The 26,430-nt window shown below is 52.7% G+C and overlaps 1 protein-coding gene across 16 annotated transcripts in view; it reads left to right on the top strand.

The window, feature by feature from the left end:
• PTPRF (protein tyrosine phosphatase receptor type F) overlaps positions 1 to 26,430 on the top strand; it is a 364,796-nt gene that overhangs the window by 283,988 nt on the left and 54,378 nt on the right. For 11 of the 16 annotated variants that reach the window (XM_068691018.1, XM_068691015.1, XM_068691017.1 and 8 more), the window contains 6 exons: positions 12,553 to 12,822; positions 14,639 to 15,220; positions 15,780 to 15,913; positions 16,662 to 16,806; positions 21,912 to 22,217; positions 24,976 to 25,169. In XM_068691018.1, the coding sequence (XP_068547119.1) occupies positions 12,553 to 12,822; positions 14,639 to 15,220; positions 15,780 to 15,913; positions 16,662 to 16,806; positions 21,912 to 22,217; positions 24,976 to 25,169 (1,631 nt within the window). The remainder of the gene's footprint in view (positions 1 to 12,552; positions 12,823 to 14,638; positions 15,221 to 15,779; positions 15,914 to 16,661; positions 16,807 to 21,911; positions 22,218 to 24,975; positions 25,170 to 26,430) is intronic. The other 5 variants (XM_068691031.1, XM_068691025.1, XM_068691030.1 and 2 more) reach the window with 1 other exon arrangement.

The following is a 26,430-nucleotide window of genomic DNA, read 5'->3' as shown; positions in this document are numbered from 1 at the left end:
TTTCCGAGCCTCCCAGGTAATCCTTTGTGGGTGTGCTGTGTTAGAAGGTACAGGCTCATTAGCATCTTTATCATACTTTTCTCACTAACAAAGGAAGATAGCAGTGGCTGAGAAGGAGCATGCAGGCACTGCTCAGGGCTCCCTATATCAATGAAAGAGCAGGAGGAGGAAGGAGCAGGATACGCCGGTGCCTTGTCTCTGCGAATCCTTCAGAGCCAGCACTTCTGCACAGATGGACTTCATTAAAAGTTAAAACATTTCCACACCAGGGATTTGTAAAGGAAAATGGATGCATTTTCCTTGAAGCTATTATTTTCATCTTACTAAGTGTGCTGGAAAGCAACCCTCGTAAGCCTTCTGCTCCTGGACTGACAGGTCTATCTGCCTGCTGCTGCAGAGCCGCGATGGGACCAGGGCGCAGCGCGGGGAGCGGGCTGCCTCCTGCTGCCCTCCTCTGCCCTCCGTGCACACAGGGCTCTAGGAAACACCCGTACCACTGGAGGAGCAAGGACAGAGCAAAACCAAGAGCAGAGAGCCTGCAGGGATGTGGTGGCTATCTGGGGCACAGCAGATTCCAGGAGGGCACGGTGCCGTGTTCCCATCCCACCAGTGCTGCTGCGGGTGTTGTCGTTCCCCCTACAAAGGAGCACTCATCCAGCCATGGTCCATGGTCGCATGTACCAAGGTATTGTTCTTGTAACAGTGATTAGATTTGGGACCTGATGGTGCTGCAGGGAGAAGGGAGGGGAATAGAAACGTATGGAAGATATGATTCCTCTAATCCAGAGAGCTTACTGTCTAATTTAGCAGCAAAAATCCAAGAAGTTGATTCAAGACCTACAAGAAATTGATTTAAGAGTAGAAAAGAGATTGGACCTAGCATGAAAAAAAAGGTAGTTTCATTTCGTCGTGCTCACTGGGAGTAAAGTATAATGCCACTGATTCACCTAGGCCATTGGGTTTTTATGAATACATTTCACTCTTCATTTGCCTACAGCTTCAGGGACATCTGCACAAAGATGAACATTTTCAGCTCGTAGTCTGGTCCTGTGACATACCTGTGAAGACAGTGACCTGTGTGGTACTGCCCTCAGTAAAGGCACTGTTATTTGACTCTTTCCCTGTATGAAAGGTTTTTCCTGCCCTTCTCTTTCTCGACCCGTGGCATTATTTTTTCAATAAAGGAGATGAGCTGGAGGACTGTGCAAGCATATCCTTATAAAAACACGGTGGAGTTCACTGGCTGTTTTCCCCAGCGCTGCTTATGGCAGTCAGCAGTACCAGTGTTATTGGAATAGTCGTTTTTGGAGTAGTAACTGCATACTTCTGTTAAATGCTGCCCAGTTTTCACTTCTTAGGTGCTGCTTTTCAAGCCTGCAAGGCATGGCCCCATGGGACAAGTGCAGTGAATTCCCTTGCCCAAAAGGCTGCTTGGACTGCATGTGCACAGCTGCTTTAAAGAAAGACCATTTAAAACTGAAGTGTCTCCTCTGTGCCTAAATCACAGACAAGTAAATCAGACTGCAGTAAATAGAAATGGTTTTACTGCAAAAATCTGCTTTCTCAGTCTGCCCTTTGAAAGGCCAAGCTAGCATTTCATGTGGCAGCAAGGAAACTTGCTTGGAGTCTGGAGTTTCATTTGCCAAGTCTCACTAAGGTGCTGTCACCCAAGATGAAATGAGGACTGTAGCTCTGTCTCCAGCAGCGATTCTCTGGCCTCCGCAGGGTTTTACACCAGGGGTCTCGGTGTCAGCCTCGGCTCAGATGTGGAGGGAACTGGCCGAGATGGCCACTCGCAGCTCTACGACGCTTGCTGCAGTGAGGACCTTGTGCAAATAATAATTCCGAATGACTGACACCGGCCTGGAGCAACAAGACTTGAAGCCTTTAAAAAGGACATTTTGTGCTTATGTAATATTAAAGCAGCTAAAATAGCAACAGCAGTCAAAGCTTGAGGGTGTTGCCAGAAGAACAGAAGCTGAGAGTGGTGGTCAGACACTCAGCGACCAGAGCTGGAGATGCCTGAGAAGCAGCTAGGTAACGGGGAGCGTGTTTCTTAACAACCCTGCTCACTTCTGGCAGTGTGCTCCGGCAAACCTGCCTCTCGTCAGGGCTGAGGGGTGACAGTTCTTGTCCAGAGAGGGGCACTGCTGGTGCCCGGGGGCTGGCAGTCAGCAACGGCGAGCAGTGACTGCGGAGGCTGGTGAGGGAGACGCCTGGATGACAGGGAGCACGAACAGGCACTTGAATCGGAGCAGATGACCCAGACTGCTGCTTCAGATGTCTGCCCTGCACCATCAGAAGAAGCGAAAACAGCCCGTGATAGAGGTCACAGAGCAACTACCCCTCAGCTGCTGGTGTGTGGCTGGGAGGGGCTGTGGGTCTGCGGGGCCGTGATCTCCCTATACACACTCGGTGCAGTCCTGACCTCAAGCTGGTGCTACAACAGAGCGATGCAACACAGAGCAGTGACCCCTTGATGAAGCAAGTGCATTCCTTTTTATGGGATTTCAGTATTTTTAACTCCAGTTCTTTTGCCCCAGGGCACTGCTCCATGCTGAAACTATTGCTATAACCCACGCCAGAGCAACTGTAGTTGGGTCAGATGCACATTAGCTAGCTGTAAGCAGCCTCGTGGGGAATGCAGCCAGGTGTGCAGCCAGAGCAGCTCAGCACCAGCAGACGTTTGCTGCTGGGACTCTGTGCCCCTTGGGCTGGAGCTGGCTGGCTTCAGAGCAGGAGAGCCAGGCAGAGGCTTCTGCCACTTCTCCTTTTCCCCACCTATTCCAGTGGATATTTTTGTCATGTTTTTATTGCAGGGGAGAAACGTGTGCACCGTCGGTGTTTTCTATGAGCACTTTGCTATGCCATGGTAATTATAATGATCAGTGTTTAATAAATAATAGTTCTCTGCCCTTCTCCTAGCACTTTTCATCTGAAGATTTCAGTGTGCTTTATAGAACTCAACTAAATAAGCTTAACAGTTTTATTCCCTGCAAAGTCCTTTGGCAGTTAAAAGTACAATGCAAGGCTCAAGCCTGATTATTTGTAAAATGACCTTTATGGAAAACAGAACGAGGTTGGCTGCTGGCTCAGTGCACGGCAGAGCAACAAAGAAGTGGACTTGGAAACCCATTTCCCCCTCCTCCCCACACGACCTGCACAGACATCTGCGGAACAATTAGGCCTGCGTATCTGTGCCGACTAAGTGTCCATTCCCTCCCCTTTCACATCCCCTTGCACAAAGGGTTAGGAAATCCATCTCTGGAGCTCTGAGATTTTCCGCTCTTAATTGAATTCATGCGTGCGTGTGTGTGCACTCTGAATGGGAAGCGATGGCTGGGCAGCCCGAGCATCCTGTCTGTCTCGAGGATGGAATATACTCATCAGTGTGGCATGAGCACATTGTTCAGCGCCTATAATGGGAGGTTGTCTTATTCTCATGTAATCTGGCGTAAAAAAGACAATCTGTCCTTTTGTTCCCCTGTACCTCTGAAAGCTGTAAAAAAATAAAATTTGATTTATGTGGAGTCCTTGAGACGCAAGATGTGCTTTTGGAGATAAGCAGGAACAGGTTCGTCCCCCTCTGGGTTTTTGTTAACCTCTGTGTCTTTTGGATTCCAAAATGTCTGGGTCTGCCTTTAGATTAGTGCCGTGCGTAACACCCACGGGTTTTCAGCACAGGGCAGATGCTGCCAGTTCCCGGCAGAATTGCAGAGCCAATTGGGATAATGAACTTTCTTGTTGCTTTCAGGAAAGTATCAGCTTCCCACCCTGAAAAGCTTTAGAAATCCATTGCTTTGTTTGGCCTCGTGATCCAAACTCTGACTTGTGCATTCGCATCCCGGCGACAGCCCCCTGCCTTGGCTCAGGGAGCCAAAGCCCAACACAAAAGCAGCGCCTCCCGTAAACCCAAGCTCATCCTTCCTGCAACGAGCTGCTGTGGGTAGAGCACTGCTGCTGCTGCAGAAGACGAGCGTGTCTGCGGCAGGGTAAAAGCCAAACTCAATCAGCATGGGAATTTCTGTCTGCAGAGCTGGAGCCATCCGACACTCCGGCCTGGCAGACACATCTCTGATACGGCCTCGCTCTTTGCTGTTTCAACCTGGCTCTCAAAAGGGACGCCTGGTTTTGCCTTCTGGGCTTGGCTGTCCTCTGCTGGCATTTCGGCTGTGACTTTGCGTTGTCTTGCACATAGACTGGTGTGTTGGAGTTACGGGACAAGCAGCCCGAGTTCATGGGGACAGGGTGATGTGTGGTGTTCTGCGAGGGGGCACGGGGTAACACCAGCCTTAAAGCCCCCGGTGGTTGTGGGGGGACAGGTGTCACTCGCTGTCATTGCTCAGGGTCCTTTGTTATGAAAAAAAAATAATGGTAAAGCGTGCCTCTCAGCCTAGGAGTGACATGGATAGAGAACTGGAGATAAGGGGGAATGTGAATGGGATCTGTAAGGAGATGAAACTTTCAATTTACCATTTATCAGGTTTATCTGAGATAAAGCAGCAGCTGTTTAAGCATTAAGTCAAGGGAAAAGACCGAGAACTTTCTGCCCAGGTGTTCCCTCTCTCGTTAAAGCTGTTCCAAAATGCCCTGCTGCTGGCTTTTATTCCCCATAAACTGCTAATATAATTAAAGATTAAGAGATAATCCAGCAATTAGTGACGAATAGCAGGCCCCAAACTTGTTCCTGTTTGACAGACCAGAACGTAATCTGTTTGAATTAGCCTGTTTCACATGTGCCTCCTCACCTTCCCAGCTCTAATCTGAAGTGTCAACACCCCGGGACAGCCACCGCTGCCTCCTGACGCAGGGCAGTCCCCAGCAGGCTCCCAGAGCAGTGCCACCGCCCGTCCCACAGCCGTAGCAGCACCCTTGGCATGCCTGGGGGACACCGACCCTTCTCGGCTTCTGCAGCAGGGCCGGGTGGTCCCGTAGCTGTTGGGGCATCGTTCCTTGGGCTCACGCCCTTGGCCGGGCTCTTGCCCTTCAGTCGCGCAGCCCCGGTTTGCGGGAGCTGGGGTCTGTGTTCAAATGTTCCCCAGAAATGCAGCCGCTTGGGGTTGCTTCTGCTTGCCAGGAGCATGGCTCTTCCTGAGCAGGGACAGGGAGCAAATCCTCCCTGCTGGGAAGGGCTGAGCAGCAGTCCAAAGCCCCTTGCTGTCTGCTGAGGCCGTGCAGATGCGATACGCTCCAGGAACTAAAGGGATACGGGGGTGGCTTGGGAGCAGCAATGCAGAGGTTCCCTCCCACCACAGGGTCACAGGATGGAAAGTTGCCTTACATTGATGTTTTGTGGACCAGAAGGTGATTCCTCTATCCCAGAGGAAACCCAGGCCCTCCTCTAGGACTGTGTTAATCCATGGCTGTGCGTTTCAAGGACACCCAAGTGGGGCCCTCAGTGGCGTTGGCCCTCGCTCGCGCACCGGTTAAGCTCCAAGTTGGCTGGTGCTGGTCCCCTGGCGCCAGGTGAAGTGAAGAAATGAAAACAACTGTTTTGCTGTTCTCTTCCAAGCTCCGTTACACTTCACAGGCCGTAGTTGTAGCTGTTATTGGCAGTTTGCTGCCGGCTCTGTACAATGTCAGTGTTGGTTAAAATCCTGTCCTCTAATCACTGGAAATGGCTGCCTGTACGCCGCACTGTACAATGCCACACGCTGTTCTCTAATTCGCAGTGTTTCTGATGGAAAGCAAATTCCTCCCCCCACCTTCTCCCTCTCCCCTCAAAAATGTGACTCATAAGCAGCCTTTGACTATCAGATCCACTTCGGTATTCTCTCGGCGAGGCTTCGATTACAGCTGATCCGCCACAGATCTGTAGCTGGAGTGAGGTCACTCCCGCTAGAGAAATAAGATCTCCTTTGTCTGTAAGGAAAATGCAACTAACCTTCTACTGTCTCTCCCGCAGGAACAAAAACGGGGACCTGCTCAATTCCCTCTGGGTGTTTTTGTCCTGATTTCTTGTCCTCCTCTCACTCACAGCACAGGGTACCAATAAGGCTCTCCCGAAACTGAGCCCAGCTGAGACCGTGCATGTCTGTCACTTGCCTAATGCCTCTCTGCCACCTTTAGCTCTTTCTTTGGAGAGGGGGAGCCGCTCTTCATGCTCGAAGACTTTCCATCCGCCACTTGGAGCATTTCTTTCATACTCGCTAAAATTCGGACCTACATGTATATGCTTCCCAGTGTGTGGCCAATGGGTTTCAAGTGCCTTTGCCATCACCTTTATAGCTGGAATGGGTGCGTGGGAGCGTGTCCGTCCGTGTGCTGGCTGCAGTGCCTTGCTGTGTGTGTCGTGCAGGTGTCTGTGCTCCCAGCACCTGGCCCGGCGCGGGGCCGCCCCGAAGCTCCCTCATGTGAGTACGCCCGGGTCCCCTGGGGCTGGCCCTGCCCCGGGCCAGAGCGGTGCGAGAGTGGCGTGCTCCTGGCCCCGGCACGGAGCGCTGCGTGTGCACGGTGGGGAGTCCTGGCTGACCTCTGTAGTCTTGTCTTGTCGTTTCAGTGGTGTGCGGACAGATGAAGCTTGGCCTGTTTTTACTCTCTGTGTTTTTCCTTGTCTTTTTTTATTCCCTCCTCATCTTCATCGCACTCTGCCATCAAACAAAACAAACTTTCATCTCTCAGATCAGCGAGAAGGTTGGTCCTTTTCACTTCTTATCCATCTACAGTACGCCACGTCAGATGGGACTTTTCCAGTAGGGAGAGGAGAGCCATCCCCCAAAGGGGAGGGGGCCCTGCAGACTCTGGCTCCCTTCCAGGCACGGCCAAAGTGTGCCTGATGAAATCTGCTTACTGTTTGCTGTGACTCTGCTGATGGCATTGATACTTTGCTTGCATGTCTGTGTCGCTTGAGGTATGAAATGTACAGAATGCATTTTGCATGCAAATACCAGCCAGGATGGTTTTATTCAGCAGTGGGGTGGGAAGGAGTGCATGCTGCTCTACATGGGGTCCTCCTCCAGCCTGTGCTAGGTGCCAGTCCAACACCTCTGAACTGCTGCTGCTGCTTGCTGGCCAGAGCTCAAAAGCGGTCTTGGGAAGCAGGGATGAGAGATCTCCAGCCCCCTGGTGAGCTGCTAGGGAGAGCGGGTACCTCCTGTAGTTTTAATACTTTCTCTAGTGTGATCAAGGCTTGGGGCAGCTGGCCATGCTGATGGCACCTTTCCTGTTCCTCAGCTGGCCCCACGCTGGTGGCAGCCACTTCTCTGTGCTGGACAAGGGCTCTTTGCATGAGAAGGGCACAGGCAGGGTTGCCTCCCCTCTCTTCCTTGGGGTTGGGCCTTGATTTCCCTGGCAGGAGAGCAGGGAGCACTGGTGGAGGCCTCAGCTTTTCCTCAGATGGCGCAGGGATGCCCATGGTGGCATGCACAGGAGCTCCACAAACCCCAGGTCACCCTTTGCCCTGCTCAGAGAGAGCAAACCAGAGGTGACTAAAGGACACTAGTGAAAGGCAAGTGCTGCTTTTAAATTAAATCTAGCTCCAGAGCTCGCTGGAGGCTGGTGTTTTTGGCAGAAGTCCTGAGCTGGTTTCCAGAGCTGACTCCCCCACCAAGCAGCACTGCGCGGGGCAGAGGGATGCTCGCAGTGCCCCCGGGGCCTGGAGCTGCTCCCGGGTGGCACGGGGAAGAGACCCCGGCTCCTCTGCACGTGCCATCAGGCAGCTGCGTGAGTTGATCTTACAATCATCGCTGGAACAAGTTTTAACAAGTTGTCATAGCAGTTGTTCCAGTACAGTGACTTCGCTCCCGTTTCTCTCCCCGGAACGTGCTCTCATTTAGATTGTACTGAGACACGGGGCCCGGGTTGTTTACCCTCTAAAAATAGATTTCATAGAGGATAAAATTACCTGAGCCCAAGACAATGATGGAAAATGAGAACAGGGAAGAAAAGAGACGAAATTAAAGCCGAGGCCCAAAGCTTCCCAGATTTCAGTGAATTTGGAGCACCGCTGTGATGGCTCGGGCACCTCTGGAGAGCAAACCTTTGACAGGGCACTTAAACGTTTTAGCCGCATGGCTTAGCTGAGGGGAGGCAGCCGAGAATGGATAGAAGCCAGCGGGAGCGGATAATTTCTCATTCTTTCTGCCGACCCCTCCTCCCCACCCCACCAAAAATACCCACGTATACAAATATTTAATGTGAAGCCAGAAATTAGTTTCTAAATATTCCAATGGGATTTGCCGTGCTTATAATTTGTTTGGCACTGATAATTACATCTTACGTTTTTCCAGCTTTACTTAAAACTGTGTACTGCTCACCCATGCATTTAATTATTGCTCTGTGACTGCTACAAGGTTATTTATTAACGAGTTATTTTATCTTGATACAGTGGATCTTTTCTCTTATTCTCCTCCTTAATGTTGTGTTATTTTCATCAGAGAAATTTCAGAGAGTGAATGCAAATTGCATAGCTCCACAATCTCGCTCTCCCTTACTTTGCTATTAGTATGTCAGTATGCTGAATGCTGATGTGTCTCCAGTGCTGCACCACTGTAATGATATATCCTCTTTTATATGTGGTTGTCAGCGCAAATAATTAGACCTAAAAGTTATAGCTGAAATATAATCCAAAAATGGCAAGGCCCTGTTTTGGAAATTGTCTATAAAATGTCAGCACTCAAGGATGCATTGGAAGCATAAATAGTACAGCATTGTTTGAGCACAAGATTAGACTGTAAATGCATTTTTTCTGGTTCCAATTTTTCCTCTCCTGCTGTTGATTCTGTCAATAGATTGTGAGACACCAGCAACTGACTTTCCATTTGAAGTCCTCCCTTGAAATGATAGCGCTAGGGAGAGATGAAAGGTGTCTACAGATGAGTAAACCGTGCAGACTGATGAGCGTGTTCGAGGAGAGCTCCCGAACGAGCCCCTTCCAGCTCGGAGGCGGCGGTGCTGAGGAGGGCAGCAGGTTTGGGGCAAGGCAGAAGTGCGCCTAGGGTGAGGAAAGAAGAGGTCCCGCATCGCTGCCGGCTGGAGGGAGGGGTGGTAGCACTGCCGTTTGCCCAGCTGTGCTGCGGCCGAGACAGCCAGCAGGGAGAAGCAGCCGGGTTTCCCCTGCCCCAGCAGCACGTCAGGGTCTCGGGAGCACGGGCATGTCCCCCTGGTGCCGTCGTGTCGCCAGCAGGGCCTCAGCATGCTAAAGAGGGGCTGACAGCACGGGCCTGTGAGCCTTGAAAGCTTTAATGCCCAGAGCTCAGAGCCACCACCCCTTGCAGAGAGCAGCAGGGAGGAGGTTCCCGGTTCCCCAGGGGGTAACGTCACCCTCAGAGGGAACCTGAGACCTGAGGACGCAGCCGCTCCTGGTGGAAGGAGCCGGGCAATCGATTCTCGCTCTTTGCTCTCCAGGCAAGGAATGTGCATGTTAATGCATGCTGAATTATTAACGTGATTCAATCTCAACCTGCGGGGCTGTCCTGTTGCCTGCTCCCCTCCCTCCCCCCGGCGGTGCCCCCATCTCCCCACCACCCTTCCTCCCTGTCCTGTGGGATCAGGGCACAGGCTCGGGCTGCGCGGTGCTGCTCACGCCCCAGAGTTGCACTTCGCTTCCCAGGGCCCAGTCTCTGAGCAGTGCACAGCACAGAGCCCTTAACGCTGCCTGGTCTTGGAGTGGACGGCGATGAATCTCATTTTTGACACTCTGCTGGTTTAACTAAACCTCTGAATTCTGCTATTGTCCATCGGAATGATTTTAATATTCACAGTAATTTTCCCTGTGCTGTTCTTGCAAAACCTCCCAACCACCTCCTCAGATCTTTATCCAAAAAGAAGATTTAAAAAAAAAAAAAATTGCAAATTCTTGTCAAGAAAATTATAATAAAAAGGGAAATTTCATTGCTGCAATAAATGAAGAACAACAAAATTTTCTGAAGCAGTTAATGTAGCATCGTGGGCTGTGCTAGCCCATAGATTTGACTTGTAAATTGGGCAGATCTTCTGAAGAATGCTGCTGTTTGAGGGGTTACACTGATTTAAATTATTACCAGGCTCCTATGCTAGGAAAGCAAGAGACTTAAAGCGCTGGCTTGAGCCCGAGGAATGTGTTGATGGTGCTCTGCAAGCTGCTGTGAGATCTCTGCCAGCTCTCGCTAATGCTAACTGACAGCAGCTCCCCTTCTCCCTCCGTGCTGGCTGGGACGAGAAGCTGCCACTCATCCCCCCGTGAGGACAGGAGGCTGGTGGAGCCCGTCCTTTCCTCTGCACATGCTCCTGCCAGGGCTCGTCCAGGCCAGATTGCTCAACAAAAGCCTTGCCCTGACCCTCTCCCACCTCCCGAGGTGAGAGCTGGCCCCGGCTCGGTGCCAGCTGCCTGGGCAGGCGCCGCTTCTGCAGGACACATCGAGGGGGACAGGGCACTGACGGGGCTCGGCGTGTCCCCAGGAGGGTCCTGAGAGCCAGTGTGGGGCGTGCTGCCTCTGGTCTCACAGGTTTGGGTGCATGCTGGGCTCCGACCCTCCTGCATGGCCTCCGTCCTCTGTCCTCAGCTCGCACCGAGTCACTGTGCGCCGTCCCGCTCGCTGCTCGGCCCCAGCACCGCTTGCTCCCTGACTCTTGTGGCCTCCAGTGCCTGCCGGCCTGTTTGCCTGGTGCATGTGCATGAGTGCTCTGTGCACACCTCTGGCTTTGTCCTCCAGGTTTTGCTCTTTTTTTTTTTTTTAATTTATTTTAATGCAATGTGGGTGGGTGGTTTTGGTCCTTGGATGGGGACGGAATTTGAACAGCTGAAATAATTCGACGCCATGTGCATCGGAAAACGAAAGCTGACGTTTAATGAAGGGTGCTGGGTTGCTTTGGTTGGAAGTACACCATCATGTGAAACCATTGCCATGTCCATCAGGTTAACTCCGTATTCTCATGACCGCGTAGCGCTTGAGTACACTTTGAGTTGTGTCTCGGTTGGGGAGCGCTGCCCCGTCAGTCAGGTAACGCCTCACTGGCGATCGCTCATGTAGCTATTGATTTCAGATTTAATAATTGATTAAAAGAAACAACCAGCAAGACTTTGGATATAGACATTAAAAAAAGAAAAGAAAAGCCAGTATCCTTCCCCTGCCTGGTAAGGAGCTAATGAGCCCTGTTTTGTCACCGAGACGACGTGTAGTACACACGCGATGTTGACAGCATTGTCTCATTTATCACGAAGCCTCAGCGCTGTTGTAGATGCTAGCGCGGGGGCTTCCGTCTTCAGTCTATTTCTGCAAGCCTGTTGCTTGGGGGATGACTCATCAAAGGCAGCGCTAGGTTTGGTCTGGGGACAGCCAGCTGGGCGAGCAGCACCGCCACCTCCGCGGCTCGCCGGGGGGCAGCACCCGCGCCGGCCATGGGGAAGCGGCGGGGCCGGCGCAGCCCCCAGGCTGGTGATGCCCACGGCACCTCGTGAGCAGGCCCCGCTCAGGCTCCTGCCCCATATCCGCCTTCCCCAGAGCTCCACCAGCCCCGTTGGAGGGGTGTCAGGGCAGGGAAGGGCTCCTCGGGTGCCAGCCGGGTGAGAGCCACCGATGCTCTGGGCCACCCCTCCAGTGGAGGAGGCTAGAGCAGAGCAGGGCTGCTGGGCAGGACACGTTCGGGCAGTTTCCCTTTTCAACTACAGACTAAAATGAGCTTGCCCAGAGGAGACAAAGATTTACCGAGCACAGTTGTTTCTCTACCCTTGCTTAAATAGGCCCATAACACTAACCCTGAAGAAGGGGCCTCATTTCTCAGTGTCGTTTTCCTGACGGGAATGCATATGGCAGGCAGCTTTAGAGCTTTATTGTAGCTGAGAGTTGCTTACAAATAAGTCTTGAATGAAATACCTAGCGAGGGATTGATATGAAGAGAAGCTGTGCAATGAAATAAGGAGGAATACATCTCCCAAAGTGCTGCCACGAAGGTGGGGAGGGTTCTGCCAGCCCCGCACTCTCCTGTCAAGATGGATATGATCTCACATCTGTCAGGATTAGTTCTCTCCTGCCCAGCAAGGTGATCTGTTCAGGCCCTGACAATGTCATGCAGCTCTGGTGACTATTTTTTTCTGAGCCAATGTAGAACCTGAGTTACATTTTGAAAGGAATTATATTTTATTTAGCAGCACACGTGTGCTAATTCAGAAAGAAAGCCTTCTGCTGCCCCTGCCCAAACCCTGCGAGGTTTAGGGGACAGGTTGCTTTACTCTAGAGCTAATAAATTGAGCAGGTAATTCTGTTTTGCAGAGCTTCAGTAGGCCCTGCACAGAGAGATTGTGTGACTGGCATTTGTGCATGCTGTCTAATTAGGGGGATGTAATTTAAATGGAGAAACGTTTCATGTTAGTAATATGATTTTAAAAGACTATGTTTGGAGGGAATGGACTGAGCCATTCCTTAATGAGTTCTTCTAATAAGACGCCAGTGGCTAAGGAAGGAGAGAAAAGTGTGCACAATTTGGCAAAGCAGCGAACAGCTTCTGTGCTTCGTTTTATCCGTCCCAAGGGATAGAAAGGCAAAGCTGTCGAAGCCCCCTCGCGTCCCCCTGCAGTGCAACTGAGTGCTCGCTGCTGCTTCTGTCCCCCTACTAGCTGTCTCCTCCTTGTTTCAGTGCGCCGTGTTGCTCCTCGATTCTCGATCCCTCCGAGCAACCACGAGGTGATGCCAGGGGGGAGCGTGAACCTGACGTGCGTGGCAGTAGGTGCTCCAATGCCCTACGTGAAGTGGATGGCTGGCGTGGAGGAGCTGACCAAAGAAGACGAGATGCCCGTCGGCAGGAACGTCCTGGAGCTCAACAACATCATGCAGTCTGCCAACTACACCTGCGTGGCCATCTCCTCCCTTGGCATGATTGAAGCCACGGCCCAGATCACTGTCAAAGGTAAGGAGTTATTCCTTGTGATCCTCCTGCGTGGGTTTCAAAGGTGTAGACCTACCCCAGAGTGTTTTGGGTGCAGCCAACTGACTGCATTCTCCTGTGACTTTTCCACCTTGCAAGGGAAGTTCCCAAACCCACAACCTCTTCTTTCTTTCTTTCCTTACTGCTCTGCCTCTTTCCCTCTCTTCCTGTTCTGTTGCTGTCCTCCTGCCGCTGTCTCACAGGTAGCTTTGCCCAAAAGGGAGTGTTACTGCTGATTGCTGACTGCTGGGGACGGGGCAGCCCGCCCAGACAGCTCCCTCCTGGGAGGCTGAAGTACGTGTCCTGCCTTTCCCATCGAGGGCCAAGCAGGCTCACACTGTCCCTCTCCTCTTCTCCTTGCAGCTGATTTGTAGCTCGGATTTTCACAGATATGTCATCCTTGGAGTCTGCCTGGTCTCACAGGCCGCCTCGTGCACTGTGGCCACCTTTAGCACCGAGTCCCTGCTTGAACAAATCACAGATCTGAGACTTAGCCCCCTCTGACCTGGTGATTAACAGCAAATTCTCCTTTCCCTGGTGCTAGGCAGAGGCTGCTTTTAACCTCAGCCACACACCGCTCCCTTCGCTCACAGTGCCTGCTGCGTGGTACCTGTTTTCTTACAGAGGAAAGGGGTTGCCTCGGTTGTAGTACCTACCCGAGGGTGTGCAGGAGAAAGGGGCAGGATGGGGAGGTGGTTTGGGTGTGGAGGGGAAGCAGGGCTGCTCCACTGCACTGATGGGTCCTGGTATTTACCCCCTTGGTCCTGGGAAGGCTCTGCCTCGCTCCCCCTCCTGCTGGCGTGGTGTCCGCTGCCACCCCAGGACTTCAGTCCCTTGCCTTCCTCCTGGTTTCTGTCTTGTCTGCACCTTCTCTCTGGATAGCTCAGAAGAACGAAGTACTTGGGAACCTTGATTTTGGGCTGAGCATTTTTCCTATTCCCACCTCATGCACAGCTGCATTACAAGGCACTAATGACTTTAACTAGAGTGGTTCGTAGGAGGTTTAAACTTACTTTAGACTTAAATTCACTCATTGTCTTAACGTGTTTGTGTACTCTGCAGATCTCTCTCATGCGTACTCTCTTTCTTTGTTCTTTTGGTAAAATGGCAAATCTGGAAATGTTTGCTTGCAGTAGCTACGTTCTCATTAACACTTCAGAGATGTCAGTGTCACAGAGTTCTTGTGTAACAGTTTGTCGTCTGGTTGCAGTTTGACACACCACCCAGTGAAATAGTCGATGTGAAAGTTGGTAATTTCTCTGGCTGTATCCCTCCTGCATGCACTGTAATACTCGCAAGGCATTCCCCCATCAACCCATCTAACAGCACTGTCCATGAACTCCCCGGGGCCTAGGGTGCTGCCTCTGGAAGCAGGGGCGTTAGCTCCAGATGACTTGCAGTGCTCCGATTGCTTTCCTGTATCCCTTTGTAAATCAGCTGTAAACCCGGCTGCTGGGGCCGGGCCAGCCCAGCCCAGCAAGCACCTTCCTACTGCCAGCTGAACCCCCATGACAGAAACATTCCTGCATCCCCGTTGAATTACCTTTATTTAGCCTGCTGCTGGTAAGTGCGTCAAGCACGTCTAATAACATGATTGCTCTGTTTATCCTTCCATTAAGAACCACTTCAAGCAATATATGGTAATATAAAAATGCATGTTCTAGAGTATGAAATGATTTCTGCCTTTTAAAGAAGAATGTTAATGGGAGGTGGCAGCTCCATTTTTATCCCCGTGCACATTGCAGGGTTTGAGCTGACTGAATTATTTAAATCGCACCTCTCTGCCTTCCAATTGCAGCGCTGCCAAAACCTCCAACGGAGCCATTAGTGACTGAAACGACAGCTACCAGCGTGACCCTCACCTGGGATTCGGGCAACTCCGACCCCATTTCATATTATGTCATCCAGTACAAGTCCAAGTCCTTGGAGGGTCAGTTCCAGGAGGTGGACGGTGTGGCAACGACCCGCTATAGCATAGGTGGGCTCAGCCCCTTCTCGGAGTACGAGTTCCGGGTGATTGCAGTCAATAACATTGGCAGGGGTCCCCCCAGCGAGCTGGTGGAGGCCCGGACAGGAGAGCAGGCTCCTTCAAGTCCCCCCCTCAAAGTCCAGGCGCGGATGCTGAGCGCCAGCACCATGCTGGTCCAGTGGGAGCAGCCGGAGGAGCCGAACGGACAGATCCGAGGGTACCGCGTTTACTACACCACCGACCCGCATCTGCCTTTGAGCATGTGGCAGAAGCACAACACCGACGACAGCCATCTCACCACCGTGGGGAGCCTCATCACAGGGACCACATACAGCATCCGTGTCCTGGCCTTCACTTCGGTGGGCGACGGGCCCCCCTCGGACATCATCCAGGTCAAAACGCAGCAAGGGGGTACGTATGGAGTGAGGTGCCGTGCCCCCGTGCCCTGCCCCAGTGCTGTGCAGCTCGGCTGTGTGTCTGCTCTGTACCAGGTGTCACAGCTGCACTCGGTGCTGAAATGATGGTGTGCCCAAGTGGCATCCCCACCCCACAGCCAGCAGATTTAAGCTGTCAGCTTGCACCAGGGAACTAGGATCGATCTCTGTGCAAGTAACGCAGCCTGCTGTTTTGTCTGGGCTGTGATGGCTAAAAATGTCACACAAGGCCCTGGATTTGTATGTTGGCACCTATGCAGCCTTGCCAGGGTTTGAGTACACGCGTGGAAGTACGGAGCTGTGATGTAGTCGGGGTCTGGAAGTAAGCATGAGTCCCATAATCACCTGCTGGGTCCCAGAGGTGCTTGCTTGCTGGCTAGGGTATTCCAAGAGCCCCGTACTGGTGAGAGGGAAGAAGGGAGGGTCCAGAAGGAAGGCGTGAGGATCCTCCCAAGGTGAAGCATGGATTCTGCAAAGCCATGAGACTCTTCTCCCTGCATCTGCCTCCTGGCACTAACCATGTGTTTGGTCCTCAGTTCCTGCCCAGCCAGCTGACTTCCAGGCAGAGGCAGAGTCTGACACCCGCATCCTGCTGACCTGGCTGCCCGCCTCTCAGGAACGCATTACCAAATACGAGCTGCTCTACTGGGAAGGAGAGGATGGCGTTCAGGTGAGTATCTCTGCTTCAGCAGCACTTAGAGCCAGACATTCAGCAGCTTCAGAAGGGGCTCTGCTTGAGCTGGGCTGACAACAGGACTCTTCCTTCACCATGTGTCTTCTGTCCCGCGGGCATGTGATGGGGTCCAGCAATCTCCGTCTGGCTCCTGTGTAAGTGACCTCAGCAGTGAGTGTTGATTCCAGCAAGGTAGCTGGTAGTAGCTTGGGACTGGAAAGGCTCCAGAATGCAATGGCACCATCCCTGATGCATCTGTACTGCTGGTGTCTTTAAATGCTTCCACATGGGTCTGAAATGGCCTTCAAAATCTGTCTGTAGCTCCTAGACTCTCCAGAGCACTTCAGGAGCAGATTGAGGCTGGCCTAGAGAGAGGCCTTCCTCATTTACTGACACATCACTAGAAGTTCAGCTCTACACGTATCAGAATTAGCACTGGCATCAGGGCACCACAGTGAGCATTGTGCTGTGGCAGCATCGCAGTGTCCCATGGTCCTCTTCTCCCCCTGGGTTTTATAATGGCATGAAAGCTACCAAAAATAAGTGTCTGCCAGGTGAAGTGTCAGCAAAACCAGCCTTCAGTCAGCGCTGTTCAGGTGCATTGGAGGTCTTGACTGCTTGGGGATGAGGGCTTCGCTATTTCACAGGCAAATACCACGTGTTGGGAGGAATGTTGGAGCTGAGCACCAGCTTTTCTCTCTTCTCCAGCTACACCAAATAACTTGTGTTTCCCTTCATTTGCCAGCAAAAGGTGGAGTTTGACCCAACCTCGTCGTACGCTGTGGAAGGTCTCAAACCAGACACGCTGTATAAGTTCCGGCTGGGTGCCCGCTCTGAGCTGGGGGTAGGAGTCTACACCCCCACCATCGAAGCCAGAACTGCCCAATCCAGTAAGTGTTTGACACTGCCCTACTGAAGGCAAAGCAAAAGCAGTCCAGTTCCCATCACCTGGGCACGGAGCAGCTCGGTGTCTCTGCCCTTGGGTGACCGCCGGCGTGTAGTTTGCTAACGGGCGTAATGGGGAAAGTCAGCTGAGATTTTGGATCAGGGCTCTTTGGCAGAGGGGGTGCACCCAAGTGGTAAGTTCTTTCGTTATGTCCCTTTGATCATGCTGTCTTTCCCTAAGGGTAGGTTCATAAAAACTGATGGAGGAGTGAAACAGACTGGGAAATTGCTTTGGAGAGATTGATTTGAGTGGGTTTGTGCATCTCTATGAATTTACTCCCATGCAGACGAGCTGTCTGGATGGGCAGCGTATGGGTGTTCGCCTGGCTCTAAATGTGACTGTCTCCAAGCCATTGGATTTTCACCCCTTCACTCCCCATTCCAGCAGCCTTGCATCTCCAGGAGCCCTTCCCTGGTTCATACACTTGGTTGCAAGGTGAGGCATCTTTTGAGGCCAGATGTGCCCGTGGCTGTCGGGTAGCTGGAGGAGTGAGCTTGGGAGAATGGCTGTTTGTCTGGGTTGTGTGAGCAAGCCAGGCTGCTGCTTCTGAGGCTGCAACGCTGGGGGAAACCAGAACAAGCTGCAGCAGAGTTAATAGGGAGGCTAGATAACGAAGTGACCCAGGCAATATCACTTTCATCCTCACTCTGCCCCATGTGATCACAGAGCTGGAGTTCGCATTGCTCCGGTTGGCAGCTCAAAGAGCTGCGCATAAGCAGATTAGGGCTATCAAAGGGCCTGCGATAAGCTCGTTTTCACTAACGATTTTTGGGCTTGCTATTATGCAAAGAGCATTAAAAAGGGGAAAAAAGACATTTCCGTTTTCACCGTCTGTCTGGGATTTACTAGCCATGTGGGGTGAGCAGTTGGCAAAGGCAGCCAGCCTTCCCTGCAGGGAGGGCGCTGGCATGCACAGCAGCAGCGAGCCTGAGACGGCCATTAGAAAGGGAGCTCGGGCAGGGAAGAGCAGCTCTGCTCACTACTGGAACGACCTTCTCTTTGAGGGAAACGCAGCTTCATTACCATATCAGTCGCAAGGATTCCTGCACCCTGTTAAGTGAGCTAATGGTGCCTCGGTGCTGCGAGGTAGACAGGTATGAAAAAGGAGAGCGGTTCGGATCAAGCAGTTATAAATGCTTGAACATTGAGAACAAGTTCAGAGCAGGGGGATTTGTATACCTGTTTCAGAGGTTTTGTATTGATAGGAAAAGGCTGAAGCAACTCCTCTGCCTCTCAATTTCATCAGTGGATGCTCATTCCTTGAACACAGTTAATCAGACAGCCTTGTGTGTAAATGAGTCCTCCAGGCTCACAACAGTCCAACTAAGAGCAGCCTTTGCTTTGTGGACATCTTCCCACGACCTGCTCCATGTGCTGGCTGCTCACAGGAGATCTCAGACTGGTCTGTTTCTGAGGTTGTCACTTCACTGGACAGTGGAGCAGTAGCTTCTGACATCTGTTCAGGAAGTGAGATGGGGACAGGCTGGAAAAGCTTCAGCCCAAAGCCACAGGAATAACTTGGTTTGTCCAGTAAAACACTGATGTACCTCAGAGTTCTTCGGTTTATCCAAAAAGCGACTGGGTCATGGCTTATAGGCCCCTACTTGAGAAGCTTTCTAATGGCACTCTTTATTCTCCAAGAAAAGTGCTTGACAGTTACTCCTGGCCTATTCAGTGAGGCTGACACACCGCAGGTTGAGGAGTCCCAGGGCAGGGTGGATTCTTACATCCTGGGGGTCTCAAAGTCAAACAGGTCTTTCAAAAAGCTTTGCTCTAGCTCAGCAGAAGTTGTGTGCACAACAAATGACTTCCAGGTAGAAATTCTTTGGTCTGCACTTAACACCACCTTGTGTTAGATGGTTGGATTGGTCCCCTGTGACCTTAAAACTTATTAATCTGGGAAGACTGTTGCTCCCAGCTACAAATTGGCCTCCTTCCTGCGCTCTTCCATCTGGCTGTGCTGAGAAAGGCTGTTAGATCTCAGAGGATGACATGTTCAGGTGGGGCACGAACCGCAGGAGCAGACAGACTCCTGCTTTCCAAAGAGCCTGTCTTCAGGCTCTGTTCCTGGCCCTGACAAGCCAGACAGGGGTAAGGCAGGAGGCACATCATTGATAATGAGTCACTAATGGGCTGGAGGGAGGTGTCTGCACTGCTGCTGCTGGCTCTTCTCATGGCATCCCTGCTTAGGAGCAGTGGGGATGTTTGTCCAGGAAGACCACAGGGGTGCAGAGCCCCTTCATACCCTCCCACCTGAGAAGAGAGCTGCCTCCTGGGCTGTCTTTCCTGCTAAGCTGCTTGCTTAGCTGCTGGGCACCCTGCAAAAAGTACGAGCACGGCTGCTCCGAGGGGCTGAGGAGCACGGGGGAGTTCTCCAGGAGCCTGCAGCACCTCAGGCAGTCAGCGTGCTGCAGGAGGGGAGCGGCAGCAGCTCCGTGCCCACCAGGCCTCACCATTAACACACTGTTCTGGCTTCAAGTCTGAAGGTGGATTTGAGGCTGCCTGTTCCCCAGCACGAGCAGTAGGTGGGCTGGAGGGGCGCACAGAGCTGGGGGGAGGCTGGATGGAGCAGCTCGGAGAGGGCAGTGCTTGCACCGTGTGCCTGTGGGTGCCACCCAGCCTGCTCTCTGCTGACCCCAGCAGGGCCACCTTCATTCCTTATACATTTTAAGTTGATCCTGCTTATGTTACCAAGTTTTATTTTGCTTTCTTTAAGTGTTTATCTGAGTTTGTGCCTTGTACATCATGTGTGTGACTCTTACCCAGTCAACAGCCAGCGTTTGACCTGCCTGTGCTGCCAGCCAAAATTTTGGAGAAGGAGCTCACTGCTGCATCCTGAAGGGTGCTGTGGAGGCCCAAAGCCAGAGCAAGTCTCTGCTGTGAGAGGCTTCTCTATAGACAATGGCAAAGGAAAGGCTTGCCAAGCTCCTTACATCTCACCTGTCCCCTCTGAGGGATGCCACCAGGCTCTGTCTTATTCTTTCCCTGAATTCACTCTCGCTGTTGCTTTGGTGCTGTATCTTCCTACTCTCTTCCCTGCCACTTCTCTACTTGATTAACCAGAAGTGTGTGAGGATTCGTTTTCTACCCCTACTCCCTTCCAGTACACCAGCTGGCAGGGCAGTTTCCGCTCTGCCTGCCTCAGGAAGACAACTGCCTGCTTCCACACATGGCTTTGGCTTCTCTTTCCTCCAGTGCAGCCCATAGCCACAGCCCAGCTCTGCCCAGGCACCAGCTCTGCCCACTCTCCCTCCATCTTTCCTCTTCCCAGTCTCCGTGGATGGGTCCCAGTCCCTGAGCACAGAAGCGGGCACTGAGGGTTATGAGCAGCCTGCAGCTGCCTCTGCAAGCGAGCTGCCCTTGTTCCCAGCAAGCAGAGGTCACTGGTGGCATTGGAGGTCCGGTTGTCTCCAGCTTTCCCAGATCTTCTTCCACTGCCATCCCATGCCAAGCACATTGAGGCACAATTGTTGGGTGTTTTAATTAGTTTAGCTCCCTGCTGCTGTCCGGGGTGATGCAGGTTGTGTTCTCCTGTGAGCAGGCAGGCCAGACTGTCCCTGTGCCCCCGAAAGGTGAGCTCAGGTGCTGATGGCTTCGAGGACTGCAGCATGGGGAGAAGCACCAGCTTCTTCTCCTGCATTTCTGGGTTTCTGGGTGCAGTGAAGAGGGGAAGCAGCCTTTCAGCCACCAAGGCAAAGCAAGATGCCTTATACTCCCTTATTGCTTGGCCAGATGTCTTTGTAGCCTTACAACTGTGTGCTTTTTTGGTGGTGGTGCCCTGCCCTCTCTGCTTAGGGCTCTTGCTTTCTATGCAAGCACCCAGGGACGCACCCATCTCCCTTGTCCCTTCCACAACCACTTGGGCTCCTTCCCTTTTGGCTTCTGCCCTCATGATAGACACCTGAGCACAGCTCCCCTCCTCTTTGAGTGCTGCCTGTGGCAGCAAGGTGCAGCCTGGACAACACAAACCCCTCTGCAGGGGGCTGTGCTGTTCTGTTACTGGAGGCCCTGTGACATCTCCGTAGCATCCCAGGCCAAATGAGGGGGCTGCCAGGGCACTGGGTGGAGCAGAGCATCTCTAGGGCACTTGCCCAGTTTGGTGCCTTTTCCAGCCTTGCAGAGTTATTGTCCTGCTGCAAGATTGCCACAGCCCTCGGTCATCTCTCCTTTCCTGGTCCCTCTCATTCCCCAGATTTGTTTCACTTCTTTTTCCCAGCAATGTTGTGTGGACAGGACCAGTCCTCATCCACTGCCCAAATACTGTTCCCCCCCTGTGGTCAGTTAGCACTGCTGGGGCTTAGAAGCTGCCTCAAACTGCAGGTGGTTTTTCACCTGGGAGGGATGAAGACCTGCCTACCTTCTCCAGCAAGCTGCCGAGGCAGGTAGCCAGTTTGGGAGGCACGAAGCAGCCAGTCCCAGGTACGAGGCACCCGTGCAGAGCAGCACACCCGTGCTACCTCCTGGTTGTGCCCGGCGCCTGGCTCCCACCTGGGTGAGCTGCTGCTCGCTGCTGACAGTCGGGATTTCAAACTCTGCCTGGGCGCACCCCAGCCAGCCTCAGCCACCTGCCTTCCCTGCCCTCTGTTGTTTCCTTCACTTGTCTGGGAGCGGGCTTTTGTGCAGTCTGGTGTGTGAGCTTCTCCTTCTGCCATTCCTGCCTTCTGTAGCTTCCTGCCTCTTCTGGCTTCCATCTGCTTCAGATCCTCACTGAGAGCATCTTCCTTTTCCTTACCAATCTCTCTCTTTCCCTTTACTTCTATTTGCTGTTTGTGAAGTCAGTGTCCAGAACTGCGCTGGGAGAAGCTGTTCCCTGATGCAGAAGAGCATTTCTGTCCCCATGCTGTTCATCAGGCCTTCAAATACAAATTGCCCCAGTGCCGTCTTTGGTGACCCCCAAGGAAGGCAGGCAGACATCCAGGAAGCTACTGGCTGCATTTTGTGCATCCGTTTGGTGCTCAGTTGGCTGGGTAAAAGTTCCCTGTGCATTTTGGTTTGTCCTTCCACTCATTTCCCTTCATCTCCCCACTTCCTTCATTTATTTATCCCCAGCCCCCTCTGCCCCACCCCAAGAAGTCGAGTGTGTAAGCACCAGCTCCACCACCATCCGGGTAAGTTGGGTGCCGCCGCCTGCCCAGAGCCGCAATGGGGTCATCACCCAGTACTCCATTGCCTACCAGGCAGTGGAAGGAGATGACAGCACCAAGCATGTGGTGGATGGCATTGGACGGGAGCACTCCAGCTGGGAGATCAAGGACCTGGAGAAATGGACCGAGTACAAGGTGTGGGTAAGGGCTCACACCGATGTGGGGCCAGGACCGGAGAGCATCCCCGTGCACGTGCGCACTGACGAGGATGGTAGGTGTTACCGAACTGCTCCCTCAGCTGCCCCGGGGTGACCAGTGCTGCCCTAAATGAGGTGTTTGCAGAGGGGAGAGGGAGTGGGGATGTGATCCCTGGCAGTGCTGCCTCGAGCAGGGCCGGTAGCTGCCAGGAGCAGTGCTTTGGTCGGCTGCTTCAGGCAGCAGGTGAAGGCGTCACGGTGCTTTGGCTTTCCGGTGCTGTATGGTGGTGAGTTCCCTTTTCCTGAAGGCAACGTGAGCTCTGCCAGCCAAAGGCTTCTCACATTGTGAGAGCAGGACTTAAAGTTTACTTGTTGACCTGAAATCCAGCAAACTAAGAAGGAGAAATGAAATCCATTTGAAACTTGTAGATATCGCAGGAAAGCTGCTTCCCGCCCCGGCTTCCAGGCAAGCCACAGCTTATATAAATCTGCTCTTCCGCTCAAGAGTCAGAATATCGCATGTACAGAGCACTTTACTGGAAACGACAGCTTTAAAGAGAAATTGCTTTGTATTAGCAGGGCTGTCAGTTATGTCATCATGACTTAAGCCATTTCCTTTGAAAGTGCCAGAGCTTGGGGTGACAGTAGGAACTTCCATGGCTTCACGCTGACCCCAGAAGCTGCAGATTTAATGGGAGGAGAAAGAGGCACACCATCCAGGCAAAGAAAGGATGATCTCTGCATTGCCCAGGCAGTAGCAAATTGAAACCAGACGTGTTACGGTTCCCCTAAATGGACTGCCACTGTCCCCCTCGTCTCGGTGGCTCTGGAAGCGGTGTCTGGGAATGCTGGCTGACGGCATGCCTGGGCTGGCAAACACATCTGTGTGTCTCCTGCTGCCTGCATTGTTTGCTTCAGTTCTCCTTCTGCAGACTCGTAGCCCAGGGGAAGCTGCTACCCCAGAAATGTCGCAGCAAGCGCTCTCAGTTTTTGGGCACTGGGGTTGGACGTTCCAGCTCAGCTGTCAGGAGCGATTTCACATCCCTCTGCCACACTGATGCTCAATAGGTAGCCACGCTAAAGGAATGAGAAATGCTAAATACTGTCTGAAAACAAATTGAACTTGCCCTCTTGGGTCTGGGATGCAGCGTACGCCTCCCGTAACAGGGCGACTTCCCCTCCTGCAGTGGGATGGTGTGCCCTGAAACGCCAGGCTGCTCACACGCACAACTTTGCGTGTCCCCACAGCGTCCCTGCACCATGCCCTGCCACGGCCTCTCGCCTTCTCGTGGCAGCAGAGCTTGACACACAGCTTCCCTGTGGTTCTTGGGGAGGATCTTGCTTTTTGCTCGGGCTCCTAGCTGTGTGTGGGGGCAGGTGCCTTGCTAGGACAGGAAAACCCTGCGACTTGTCCAAGGTCACTGCGCTAAGTGAGCTGGATTACAGCGTAGGCTGCTCCAGCCAGGAGGAGGTAACTACTCAAGCACAGCCCCCTCCATTCCCGTATCTTGGGCTAGCCTCACAGTGCTAAAATGCTCCATTCCTCCTTTCTCTATTTTATTTAATTACGTACAATTAAGAAGGACATCTGGGGAAAATAATGAATTGCCCTGCGGCTTAAAAACTGCGCGTACCTGCTGGGTAGCTGTTTCTTCCCCATCTACTTGGACGAAATAGCAGCATTCATTATGTCTGCTTGTCAGCTATCCATCCCTAATTATCTAATACTGATTGTTTCTTGCTGCGTGGAGAATTGGGGCGGAGGGGGTTCCAAACCCCTGGACTTTCCTGGGCGCTGGGAGGTGGAAGGAGACGTGCAGCAGAGGTGTGAGGATGGAGCCCAGGCCCCTCGCCGGGGTGCTGGGCACTCTGCTTGCAGCCCTCCCCTCTGCAGGGAGCGCACAGCTCCGCACCCAGCCGCTTCGGGAGGCAGCAGCTCTCCAGGAGCAGCCAAGAGGCTAATTTTTTAGCATTGACATTTTTGTCACAGTCGATGCAAGAGCAAAAAGTAATAAGGAGGTAATTTTTCCAAATGGTAAATACGGTATAAATATATTTTTAAACGGGCCTCACCTTGCAAGAAAATTGATATTTTCTGGGCAGTGTAATTTTTCATTTTATTATCAAAAAGCATTCAGCTAGCCGTGCATGAAATACAGTCCCTAGAGCTGTCACAATCCCCACAGGCCCCTTTATCTGTCTGAGTTCAGTGACTGCTGTCTCTGAGCTCTGGGTTATTGTTTTAGGATGGTGCTTTTCCCCCTCATTAACCTCTTGCTGTCGCAGGGGATGAGCATGCACGCGCTCTGGCTGCTGGCAGGTACCAGGGCTGCCCGCGAGGCAGGCTCAGCACCCAGTCGTGCTACCTGGGGCTGCTGGACTGTGTTTAGGTGTACGCAAGGGGATCTGAGAGGAGGAGGTGTGCAGTGACAGGCAGGATGCAAAAAGGGCTTCAGAACCCCTGCCTCCACTTCAGGGCACCCTGAACTGCAGGTGGTTACCATACTCTTTATATTCTTGTATTGCTCTTTGCTTCTGGCCACTGCTGGGGGGACAAGAAATGAATCTGATCTGGCACAGCTGCTCTTACAGGGGTATTGGTGCATATCACAGCCCTGCTCTTTCCCACTGAGAGCAGCAGAAGCGCTGGGACAGGGTCAGGGTTATGGCCACACTGGAAAACCGCAGTACGACCTCCCGGGCAGGTGCAGGGGACTCGTGCCAGCAGGGTCATCCTTGCAATGAGGCGGAGGGAAGGTAGCAGAGGTGTTAAGAGCTGGCTGACAGCAGTTGCGTGGTGCCTGCTAAGTGTCCATCCCGTGTGTGTTCCAGTGCCCAGTGCCCCACCGCGAAAGGTGGAGGTGGAGTCTGTGAATTCGACCGCCATCCGCGTGAGCTGGAAGCTGCCCATCTCCAACAAGCAGCACGGGCAGATCCGGGGCTACCAGGTCACGTACGTGAAGCTGGAAAACAACGAGCCCCGAGGGCAGCCGGTGATCAAGGACGTCATGCTGTCGGAGGCACAGGTACGGCACGGGGACCACGGGCTGGTGGGCATGGCACCTTCCCTCTGCGGAGGGCTGGGCTGGCTGGGCCCAAGCATTTCTTGGCTGCCCCTTGCAGCTCTGCAGCGTGGGACACAGCCCTGCCTGAGTGGGGCGAGCAGTTTATCCACAGACCGTGGCTTGCAAACTGGTAAAAAGTTTACTCAGGAAAAAGCTGCTGTGGGAAAGATGATGTATCGGGTGATGCTCCTCTCTTCCCCCTTCTCCCACGTGTACCTCTCTCTGCCTGCCTCATCCTGTGCAGACTCCAGCTGGAGCAATTTGTGTTTCGCTGGTCAAGTTATAACCCTTTGGAGAGTTGTAAATAAGCCTCAGCTCTGCTGCTTTCGTGCTGCTGACTGCGTGCAGAGCAAAACCCCTCTCTGGGCAGAGCCCGTGGGGTGCTGCCTGCCCGTGGGACGCGTGGTGTAGTTGGGCACCCTCAGGTGGGGACAGCTGCCAGGCTGGGCAGCCCTGGCATGGCTCAGCAGAGCTTCCTTTCCCTCCTGCTGGTGCTAGGCAGCCTTGACACCAAACTGAAGAGAAGCCACCTGAGTCTGGGAAAGGCTGGAAGAAAAATTGGTGAGGTTCAGGCCCACATCGCCTGTAAACAGCTTCACCTTCTGCCATCCTGATACCACGCTCTGCTCGTATTCATGCAGTCTCCTGGGTACCTCACTGGCACTTAGGCAGGGCCCCATTCCCACCCAGAGCTACAGGCATGGTTATGGGCTCTGTTCAGACCCCAGAAAGGGTACTAGCCTCTTTCCCAGGGACCCGGGAAGTTTTTGGAGCCCTGCGATGATACACAACTCCTCTCTGGAGCAAGGGTCCTTCATCGTGCACGACCCGTGCTGTTCTCAACAAAGATAATGGTATAAATGAAGTACAGGATCTGCTGCTGTTGGAAGCGACGAGTAATCGATTCAGAGCTGGCTTGCTTGAATGATGCCCAATATAAATACTGGAGAGCTGCAACGATTAATTGATCTATCTCCTGAACGCAGCTGTGAATCATTTATACGTTTGTCAGTGGGGAGTGCAGCGCACAGAGGCGGCTTTACTCCCCATTCATATTCTGCAGGATAAAACTCAGTAATAACGTGGAAGGGGAAAACTTTAAAGAGAAAATGCTGTAAGGGTCCTCGCAGTGTTATCTGGGGCACATCTCTGTTTGTTTCAGATGTTGCTTTATTTTAATCATTAGAAAAGCTACTTGCTGCCCTGTACTTATTCCAGGAGG

The sequence above is a fragment of the Anas acuta genome, chromosome 8 (assembly GCF_963932015.1).
Source record: "Anas acuta chromosome 8, bAnaAcu1.1, whole genome shotgun sequence".
NCBI lineage: Eukaryota > Metazoa > Chordata > Aves > Anseriformes > Anatidae > Anas > Anas acuta.
This window is presented reverse-complemented; position numbering and strand designations above follow the sequence as displayed.